We start from the raw sequence: 11200 nt of genomic DNA, 5'->3' as shown, positions 1-11200 counted from the left end.
TTATAATAATTCTGATTTTAATATTAAAGGGTAATTATATCTTTAAAAATATTTAAGGTCTTATTTGATTAAAATTTCATACAAGGGTGTCTTTACCCCAAAATAAACTATGTTTTATGTGTTTATCTTTTTGACAAACTTTAGAGGTTCTTTCCCTTTTTATTCTTCTTTTTTCTTCTTCTTCTTTTTTTTATTTTTATTTTTTTATTTTTTATTTTTTATTTTTTAACTATGAGTCTGATGTTGTCAGGTTTTCCCTTGGAAACTGCCACCTGTCAGTTCCCAACCCTTGACAATAGACGGGTCGCGCAACCGTCAGTTCCCGGTTCGAGTTCCAGTTCCCACCCAACTAGAGTAGATGTGTACTACACTACTACTCCGTACATTTCTACACATCGACCTTCAAGTTTTCAAAATTTAAAACCATGCTTTCTAGGGCTCAAGAGTCTTTCTCATGTACACAACTCAAGTAAGCGTCCCTTCTTTTTTCTCTCTCTATATATAAGTTAGTATATATCTATATATGTATATGCATCAGTAAATAGTGTTTGTACTTCAACTGCAGTTGATTCTTTCAGTAATTTGTGTTTTGTGTTTTGGTTCTGGTTGTATTGTTGATATTGTGCAATGCTTGTTTGTATATCTACAGAAAGATTGGAATTTTCGATGGTATAAGGTGGATTTTGCGGTGAAGATCTAGTTTTGCCCTGATAGGCTTTAAAAATTTAGGGTTTTTATTTTGGGTGAGGAGAGAAAGATGGCTGGTGAAGAGAGAGAAAGTAACGGTAATACTATGTTGTCTAGTATGGTGGATATGGGGTCAAGTAGTGATGCAGTGAATGGGTTGTCGGTTGGAACTGAAAATGGCGGCGGTAGTGGTGAAGGGAATTCTGTGGGATGTTGGAGTGAGGGGCTTCAGACTTACAAGAGGCGGAAAAAGAAACATACAAAGGAGAGTAATTCAGAGACCACATTGCCTGAGCATGGGAAGTTGTATGTGGAATCTCCTACTCAACATCAAAATAAGGTTTGCTCTCTTTATCAAAACATTAAGAGTATGTGCCTGTGTTTGATTATATTTATGCATTTATTTGTACTTTCTTTTGTTTCTCGTCTCACTTCCAATTTTTTGATTATGACATTGTCACTGTTTGTGAACCTTAACACATCCAAAGATGGAATATGAGGATTTGGTTGGAGTTGGATAGAAGTGCTGGTGAATGAACTAAAACATATCAAAAATTCGTATATGGGAATAATTCGTATGTAGGACATATGTTCAAACTAGGTCTTTGTTGCTTATGAAAAAGAAGAAGGGATAAATTGTCCTTGGAAAAAGAAATACCTAAAATTTTGTACCTTTACCGCTAAATGCAATTAGAAAATGTTCAAATTTTGAGATTCATCTAAAATCTCTATTGAGCAAAAATCTCTACACTTCTGAATATGGGGATCCTTATAAATGAGTTTATATTTTTCTTGGCTTAAATGTTAAGTATATGGAGGTGTACTTGAAATGTTCTTTGGATTACTATGCTAAAACACTAGTTTCACATTCACTTGTTTGTTTGAATGGATTTGTTTTATTCTATCAATTTGCAGGATATTTTCACAACCCATAATCATTTATATGTTTTTCTGAAATGTTTATTTATTTTTAAATGCTGCTGTTGATTTTTGTTGGTAACTATCATAATTTTATTACCATAATGATGCTCAAAATTTTCTCATTGACAACACATTAAGCAACCTTGCACAACTTGAGAGGATAGGCATCTAGTCTGTGAAGCATAAACAACTCCACATGAGATGTCACCTAGTATATAAAACGTTAACAAGCACAAAGAATAGGGAAACAGATGCCCTAGGGGAAAACACCCTGCCTAAAAAGGACAATCTATAATGGGCCTATCATACAAGTATACAACTTAGCAAAATACAATCCCATAAAACAAAAGGAACGTCATCCTAAGGATGAAAGGAGGCTCAGACACACCCGACTGAGAAAACCCCAAACAGATTGGTGCCTACGAGAAGTTAAAGCTTCCGATTCTCTGCAGAAAAAAACAGAAAGCAATTAAGAGGCTGAAATGGAGATATTTTGACCCGTGTGAACCATTTTTTTCTCCTTCAAATTAATGGCTAACAAGCCATGTGTTAGAATCTAGCATCAACATGCTTTGTTCCAACTCTTAAGTCTGGATTTTATAAAATGTTGATATGAGTTGGATGAAGTGGTTCATGACTACAGTGGTGAGGGAATATTGGGATGATTGGAGACGATTAGAATGAATGTAAATAAAGGAGAGAGGTAGGATATTACAGTGGCACTATTCCTCTACCAACCAACTTGTCCTTGGTGCTGATGTGATACCAGATTTATAACTGTTTTGCACAGGATAACTTAAAGAATAGCAGCTAGGCGTGGTTAGTGCCAACTGTCCCTTCTCCTTTCTTTGGCGTGTGGCATTCACTCATTCACTCACCTCACCTCACCTAGCCTCTAAGCTAGTTTTGCATGCCATAAATCCAAATTCCCATTTGGTACCCCGTTGCTAGATCATCATGGTCACATAATGGGCACGGCATTTAGGAAGCATGCCGACAATGCTACAACGGTTTATGATCCGTTCTGGTTAGCTGGTACTCATGCTTCTTTAAGTCGGATTGCAATTATACCGCAATAGGACCAGCACTCTGAGGCAACATCAATCTTCTGTGATTTTTCCATATGATCACTCACATACGCCATGTGACCTAGTAGAGCACTTGCAATCCCGATCTTAAGGGCATGTTGTGATCCTGGGATTACACTGTTGGGAAGAATACGAACATGGTTTGCTTCCCATGTCACAATTGCGAACCTTAAGTCCTTAACCGAATGCTGCCTCGTGCTTGGGAATTGGGTTATATTTTTGTACCTGAAAGAGGGAAAAAGATCTTGCCCTCATACTCACTGACTGTTCACCATGCAAGTAGCAGTAGGCGATGCCTTGACCAGTTGCACCTTAAACCTCTCTTTGACCGCACGTATGGTTTTGCTGTATGTCATCAGTAGCTGAAGCTATTCTTGAAGCACACATCATCTTGCCCAATATCGCTTCAGACAAAATGGAAATACTTATGAGCTTCAAGTTCTACTGAACTAGAACAATGAGCTTCAAGCCAGGGAAAAAGCGTAATCTTCTACACCAAGGGTACAAAGGTTAATTAACATATGCACTCACCAAATTAACGTTATTGCATTAGAGTTTTGAGATTTCATTATTTGATTTGAAAAACCTTAATTGTTATGCATCAAAAGTCTTTTGAAAACTCTTTTCTTAAGTTATTTTTAGTGTTGGATTCCTAAGCACTTAGATCGATCGATGGTTACTAGAGTCATGCTGATCGATCTACATTTCTCTCAATCGTTCGAGCTATTCAAGAAAATAGTTTCCTTTCAGATTGAAACACTAAAACCCTATTCTCTCTAGAACTCTGTTTTGTCTATAAATACACTTATCAATAGTACAGACCCTGAGGGATATAGAATATACTGAGAGATAGGTAAGTTAGAGAGATTTGCTGCAAAATTGAGTGCATTCATATATATATATATATATATGTATGTATGTATTAGAATTCATCAATTGCAGTAGATTGGTGAGTGCTATATTAGTGTGTCCTATAATTTGATAGATAGATGAGTCCGACCCCTAGACACACACCCTGTCCGACACCTGTACCCGAGTGTGGTTAACATGGGTGGTGACATCATAATTGCTTTGGAGTTGATTTGAAGAAGTTCAACACCAGCAATCATTCAATCAAACTGAGATTGGAGTGGACAACTAGTCTATAGATCAAAATTGCTATTGAGGAAGCAGATTTGTGAGGAGCAAAGTCTGATGACGGAGTGGATTGTTTGCTTAGAGACTTGAGTAAAGAGTTTGATGGATCAGGTCTGTGTCAAGAGGTAACTAGGTGTTCTGGGGTATGTGAACTTTAACCTAATATAATATCTCGTTCTAACAGTGGATTATCTGACTGAGTTTGGTCCCATGGTTTTCCCTTTAGGTTTTTGTCTTTTTTTTGTCTTTTTTTTTGTCTTTTTTTTTGTTTTTTTTTTTTTGTCTTTTTTTTTTTTTTTTTTTAACATTAAAATCTTGGGGTCGGTTTGATTCAGTTTTCTGATTTTCAGTTCTTTGGAAATTAGAAAACCATACAAAAACTTGTTTGATCGTTAGTTTTGTAAAAATTGTTTTATGAGAACTCCGTTTAAAAAAATAAAAAAAAATTACTTTTTTCCCCCAGAGAATTATCTCTTATAGTTCTCTGATTACAGTTTTCTGTTTTATGAGTTCTTGAGAACTGTTTTCAGAAAACTAAACCAGACAAACCCTTGGTGTCCTTTCTTCATGCTCCATACTGCTTTAATTTACTACTGTTTAAATGTTGTTCCTGATTAGAACTCAATATTTAGGTGTGATTTAAATCTTAAATTTCAGTAATTGAGTTTAAAACTAATAACTCTTTATCAGAGCCTAGGGTTAAAACTCGCTGAAAACAAGGTTCATGGAAAGTGTAGTTGTTGTATACATATATGTGGACCATGTTGAGTGTTTTAATGTTATTAGAAACGCATCGAGTATATCATTTTGGTAAGATGACATTGAAATCAATGTTTTCCCAGTATGAATATTATTTAGACAGGTACATACAAGGTGGTCAGATTTAGTTATCATAAGTTCAAATAAATGTATGTGGACAGATATAGCTATCATAAGTTCAAATAACCCTATTGTTTTTGTGTTGGCTTCTTTACTTTCTTCATATCTACCATGTAATCTTTTTAGTAGTACCAGATACCCTTTTGATAGTCGAATGATATGGAAATTTGAATGTTTTGTGTACAGTTGCACACTTGCTAATATTGGTTTTTGGTTTCTATAGGCGTTCCTATTCTTGAAAAAAAGTTCATTTATGATGATTTTTTTTTTTTTTTTTTTTTTTTTTCTTTTTCAAAAGTTTCTTTTATGGAATTTTTTTATATGCCTTGACAAAATTTGGAGTTGCGGCGAGGAAAACAATTATCTGTTTGCTTCATAGAGAATGTAGACTCGTGTTTGACAAAATGTGGTTCTGACGGGTAATAGAGAGAGGTGTAGTTGGTTGTCATTAAATACTGCTGCAATCCATTTTCAGTGATATGTGAAAATTTGTGCTGAGGAAATTTAATTTCAAGTGTCTTGTTTACTAAAGACCTATAATAATAATATTCAGGGAAAAAAGAAGACGACCTATAATAACATAATACAAAAAGAAATATAAAACCAAGTGATGTTGCAGTATGTTATCGTACTTAAAGTTAACAGTGATTAGGGAATATGTTTTTGTATTTTCTACTTCCATTTAACTCTCAAGTGTTCTGCGTGTGCTCCCCCTCAACCCTCTCCTCCTGTTCCTGAAGTTGTATCTGGTGTATTTGGTATTTCTGCAGATGATAAAAGAACCATTGGACAGGGTTTTACAAAGTAGTTCTTGTGATCAAGTCTGTCTTCCTAGGATGGAGGCGCATGTTAATAATAGTTTAGATGATTGCCCACCCCCCAAGCACTGGAGAAGGGTTGTACTAGAACACATTTACCAGTCATTAGGTGAAAGTGACGGCGGTATACGGGGATGCGTTCAAGATGCACTCTTGTTTCATACAGAAAGCGGTTGCATAGCCACAGTTAAGGTGTGTTCTGTCCCCATAACTGCATTGGTGTCGGTGTTATTATTTGGGTTATGATCTACCTCTCTTTTTGTTTGTTTATTCTAATTTTTGTTTCATTTTTAGGAATCTGTTAATTTTCATGAAGATAGGGAGAAATTATATTCTCAAACGGGGTGGGAGCTCAATGGAACTCAGAGTGCAGCTAAAGGGCACGTCGGTGTTGTGTCCAATGGATCACTTGATGAATCAAATTGTACAGTCACTAAGTTGTGTCAATGTGCTTTCTTTGACATTATAATATCAGAAAAGTTTGCTCAGTTATGTAACCTACTCCTCAAAAATTTCCAAGGAATGAAGGTTGACAACTTTTTTGACACAAGTTTTATAAATTCAAGGATGGAGGAGGGAACTTATGAAAGTAAACCTACACTTTTTCATTCAGATATTCAACAGGTACTCTTTAGTTCTTAATGTTATAGTTTTTGTAATTTGCATATCTCGTGTTATTTGTATACAACTTAACAACAAACCCACACCCCCACCCCCGACAACCCCCCCCCCCCCCCCCCCCCCCCCCCCCACACACACACACACACACACACACACCCCCACCCACCCACCCACACAAACACACTTGTCACCAAAACCCCAAAAAAAGAGAAACAATTGTTGGACTAGTTCTGGTTGTATCTATGATCTTGCCGAATTGTAGCATTTCGTAAAATTAGCAACACATTTTTAAGTTCCATAAATGCTATACTGGTATCTTTTTTACATTTTATTTAGGTTGGTATTAGAGAATCTCTATTTCAAAGGAGAATTTATGATCTTGTAAATGTTACATTACATGTCGTATTAAGTGAAAATGCCACCACTGTTCTTTTCTTATAATTTCTATGGGTGTTTGGGCTCATGGTGCTTGTGCATCTTATTATTCTACATACATGGATTGAGTACTAGTTTCTGTCATAGGTACATGTCTAGGAGTTTGACTCATTAATTTCCCAACTTATAGAATAAAAGGCCCACCATTTCGGGGTCTTAAAAGCAGTCCAAAAATTTGGTACGGTTCATGGGCTGCTCATGGTACACTATTTTTTTTAATCTTTTACTATCCTACTAAGCTCTTCTTATTGATGGCCAAACATATATAATTGGTCAAATGATGCATGGTCATTTCATTTATGTTTCCCCTAAAATTTATGACAACTTAGTATGATTAATAGATAAAGAGACAGATTCCCTACACAGGTTTGCAGGGAGAACAAACTGTGCAGTATACCTACTAGGCTACTACTGCTAATAATTTGGTCTCAATGTCTCCATTATCATTGTTCTTCGGTGTAATTTTGTCTTGCTTGTGCGGAAAATTTCTTTTCTCCCCAAAACCTCAGGCCTCAGGGTGTTCATTTCTATAGTAGGCACTCAGCTGTCCTGCCAAACACGATGATTTCTCATTATCTAAAGAGGGAGCTTTGTTTGGCATTCACTTGTGGCGTAAGTGGAAAGTTTCCTGAGGTAAAGTAGAATGTGTTCGGAATCGGGTGGTACCACAATGTCTGCAATGAAGATCTTGATCTGGTATCTATGTCATGTGTACCTGAGTACTATATAGGCAAGTCTAACTCAGGTCTTATATGCAATACTATGGACAGATGATGATGAGTTGAGGTTTCTATGAAACGCTAGTGGGTTGGGATTTTTTATGTTGATTGTAACTTGTAAGATTGAAATTGTGGGATTCTGACGCTGGTTGTCTTTTATTTTATTTTATTTTATTATTTTTATTATTATTATTTTGTTGGAGTTAAATTCTAAAAGCTTAAGTGAAACAATTATTATATTCATGTTGATATTTTAATTTCTAAAATATATTGGTAGAAAGTGCAAAAATTATATCTATTAATCATGAAATGTTAAAAAATATAAATATTCTACAAATATTTTGAAGACAATCACGAGATTCCATATGTCTATATATATTGTGGCCACCATTAATATTTTATAATGTATAAACCATCACTCTGATGATGTCAGATTTTCATTTTATCCTCAAACATGTGGTCCAAGAGAATTATTTTGGCACAAAGAACTTCAAATGGAAACACATTATCTTGTTGTACTCAAGGACTCATCTTCTGCCATAAAAGGATTAAAATTTCTCAAGGATTAATCGGTATCTGTTTGGATCTACATATATATTTTATTATGTTTTCTGTGTGAATGTGTTGAATTTTCTTTCTTTCTTTTTTTTTCCCCCCTTTTTTGGGTGAGGGTTGGGTTTTTTATTCGTCAGCTTCTATTATTCTGGTTCTCTTCCTATTTCAAGCAGTCCATTTTGTTGTTCATATGTCGGAATGCAATGTAATTTACATAGGCATATGCATCTAAGCCTCTGAAAATTAATATACAATGTAGTTGCATAGAATTTATCATGTTTGCATCATAAAGGTAATTCAAGGTCTGGTTTATGATTGCATTTTCTTGGAAGTCCTTTTATGCATGCTAGACTAGCGATATTTCATTTTCTGTCATCCACATATGATTTTTTAGATGGAGGTCAAGTTTTGCTTCTTATGCTGTATATATCTTATACCAGAATAATCTTTGCAGGTATGGTCAAAGATTCAAAAGGTTGGCGTTGAAATGGTTGCTCTTGCGAAAAGTCTTTCAGAAAAATCAAGGACATCTTGTTCTAAATTGGTAAAGATAAATTAACTTGCAGCTGCTCTAAGGATGATTTATGCTCTGGTTGCATGACTGATATCTGCATATTGACATTATTTGTTCATGGTACGTTTCTCTCAACCAAATTCTTTTTTTTTTTTTTCCTTCTTCTTGTCTGTGCAGTTGGGAGACTCGGAACATAGATCTTCAGAAGACGGTAAAGATCAGGTGAATGAGTTTTCAATTTCTTTATAATTAATTGGTTGGATATTTAAAAAAAAAAAAATAGAAAATGAGATTTGATAAACACTTGGTTAGCTCATGTAAATGTCAAAACTATGTTAACTTCAGACATCAGGTGCATATGTAGTGTTCATGCTATTAGAATTCTTAGGCTGTATCTGGTACCTTATGGGAAGATAGATCCAGGAGAAGGTTTATCGGCGCTTGACTAGCTTGTCTTGGAAGCAATATCATATGGCAAATATGATGTTCCTTAACTTTGTGTGATTGAAGATTTAATTGTAATAAGGGTTTCTTTCTCTGCTCCAATCCTGAGACTTCTCCAGCCATTTTCATTATCAATATTGGCTGCCACCAAGATCCTAACATTATTGTAAATTCAGCTGTGATCGGGAACAGCTAAAACCTTAGGTTTATTTATTTATTTTTGGTTCTCTTACTACTTGACCTCTTTTCTTTGTCTTGACCTCTTTTCTTTGTCTATATCCTGGGTTTTATGTTGATTCTGTACCATTTAGGGCATTTTGGTTTGGATATTAACTAAATTTGGAGCATTGGGCAGTGGGAGAATCCTGAATTATTTCCTTGATGGCTGTATTGTGTTTCTATTGAATTAAACATACTTTAGTGAATGTGTTTAAGCTAGCTTGTGCTTTAATGATATCTGTTAACTTCATCCTGAACAATTTGTATTTTTCCGCTGCAAATAGTTTTTTACCCGAGTATCTGACTTGCACTCTGAACTGGAGCTAAAAGAGGCTTGTGGGGTGTACAAAGTTTGCACTTGCCGGCATTGTGGAGAGAAGGCAGATGGAAGAGATTGTCTAGTGTGTGATTCATGTGAGGAAATGTTCCATATCTCCTGTATTGAGCCTGCTGTTGAAAAAATTCCCGTAAAAAATTGGTACTGTGCAGAATGTTCAGCAAATGGGATTGAATCACCTCACGAGAATTGTGTAGTGTGTGAGAGGCTGAATGCCCCTACATCTCCAATTGATGATATTGGAAATAATGTGAAACTGGCAAATGGAGGAACACTTGAAGTGGAACAGAGTTCAAATGGTCTAAAGGGAGCTGCGCTTCAAATATTAGAAGGAGACGAAAATTCATGTCGTTGCAAAGTGTGTTGGAGTGATGTAAAAAATGTTGAAAAGTTCAGGATGTGTGGTCACCCCTTCTGCCCTCACAAGTACTACCATGTGAGGTGCTTGACTAATAAGCAGTTAAAGACGTACAGCTCCTGTTGGTACTGCCCTTCTTGTCTTTGTAGGGCTTGCCTCAATGATAAAGATGACGGTGATATTGTTTTATGTGATAGCTGTGATCACGCATACCACATTTATTGCTTGCAACCACCACGCACTTCAGTTCCCAGGGGAAAGTGGTTTTGCAGAAAATGTCAGACAGATATCCGACGAATACGCAAGGCAAGAAAAGCATATGAGAAAATACAAAATAAACTAAAAAAGAGTGGGGAAGAAGGAAAAATCTCCAATGAGAATTATGAAAATGAACATAAAGAGAGATGTGAAGAAGCAGTGGATAAATCTGGTGGAGTGGACATGCTTCTAACTGCAGCTAGGACTCTGAAATATGAGGAGAATTTGACAGGAATTAGATGAAGTATTCAAAAGAAAAATAGACATGTGCAAGGGTGGTTTCTGCAATTTTCCATCATTTATATCACAGAAGATTTTGATTCTGTACGTGCATCTCCAAGTAAAGAAATATGTTTTTGCTGGCATTATTTGTAGTACAGATATTTTGGTAGGCTGTATGTTAGACTAGCTTCTGACTTTTCTGATACATTGGGTGCAATACACTGGTCTGCATAATTTATGTTGCTGATGGTGGCTTGTGAAACTAGGATGTGAAGTTTGTTCAGCAAAAGAAAAAAGATTCAAGAGTCATAAAGTAAGCTGAGTGATCCTCATACAGGCGGTTTTTGAATACCTTTTGGGTTTTGTTTTGTGTAGCACATATTTTCAAGGGATATTAGAAACTAAAATTCCGCATTTTGCTGTAAAATGAAGTAACATTGTCTTTGGAATCTTTTTGATAATTCAAATGATAGGTACTTTTTTTTTTTTTTTTTTTTCATATAATTTGGTCTCCGGATATCTTTATATCGAGTTTTTGTGTGATTTTCCTTTTTGCATTTTCCTTGTCACAGTTTATTTTGTTGGCTGTTTGGCAGAAACACCTCGAGCCTTAATAATTCCGCTTCTGTGGCTGAGCCAAATTGTGTTGCAAGTGTTAACATGGAGATCAATCATGTCTTTATGATGAAATTTCGTGAAATTTTCATGATACTTCAGCAATTTAACTCCTAATTCCAAATATTTAATATGTTGCGTCTAAGAACTATAGCTTCCTAAGTTGATTTATAGGAATTTTCTTGGATAAAATCTTCTGGGACATCACATGATCAATCCATTCAAGAAAGCATGTCTGTATGTTTGTTTGCTTGTACATTCTGGAGGTTTAGATGACATGATCTGAATATCTTGACTACTTGAGGATGAGACAAATATTTTTGGCATGTCTGGGAATTCTTTGATGCTGAAGTTAGTTGGAGTTCTACTAAAA

The 11200-nt window shown here is 35.5% G+C and overlaps 1 protein-coding gene across 1 annotated transcript; it reads left to right on the top strand.

The window, feature by feature from the left end:
* The first annotated feature begins 355 nt into the window (after nt 1–355).
* LOC132273651 (PHD finger protein EHD3-like) lies at nt 356–10699 on the top strand. The gene is made up of 7 exons (XM_059774636.1): nt 356–469; nt 650–1027; nt 5483–5722; nt 5825–6154; nt 8315–8404; nt 8552–8596; nt 9322–10699. Exons 2-7 carry the CDS (start codon nt 758–760, stop codon nt 10231–10233), a joined length of 1887 nt encoding a protein of 628 aa, XP_059630619.1. The 5' UTR covers nt 356–469; nt 650–757; the 3' UTR covers nt 10234–10699.
* Nucleotides 10700–11200: the final 501 nt, after the last annotated feature.

Source organism: Cornus florida, unplaced genomic scaffold, assembly GCF_030987335.1.
Source record: "Cornus florida cultivar Cherokee Brave unplaced genomic scaffold, ASM3098733v1 CherokeeBrave_3.0.0_Hap2_Chr09, whole genome shotgun sequence".
Lineage (NCBI taxonomy): Eukaryota > Viridiplantae > Streptophyta > Magnoliopsida > Cornales > Cornaceae > Cornus > Cornus florida.
This window is presented reverse-complemented; position numbering and strand designations above follow the sequence as displayed.

What these genes read in the sequence shown, in the direction of transcription:
- LOC132273651 (XM_059774636.1), top strand. Translation starts at nt 758, where the DNA reads ATGGCTGGTGAAGAGAGAGAAAGTAACGGTAATACTATGTTGTCTAGT. An exon ending in CTACTCAACATCAAAATAAG is followed by an intron (nt 1,028 to 5,482) that starts GTTTGCTCTCTT and finishes GTATTTCTGCAG; the next exon opens with ATGATAAAAGAACCATTGGA. An exon ending in TTCATTCAGATATTCAACAG is followed by an intron (nt 6,155 to 8,314) that starts GTACTCTTTAGT and finishes TAATCTTTGCAG; the next exon opens with GTATGGTCAAAGATTCAAAA.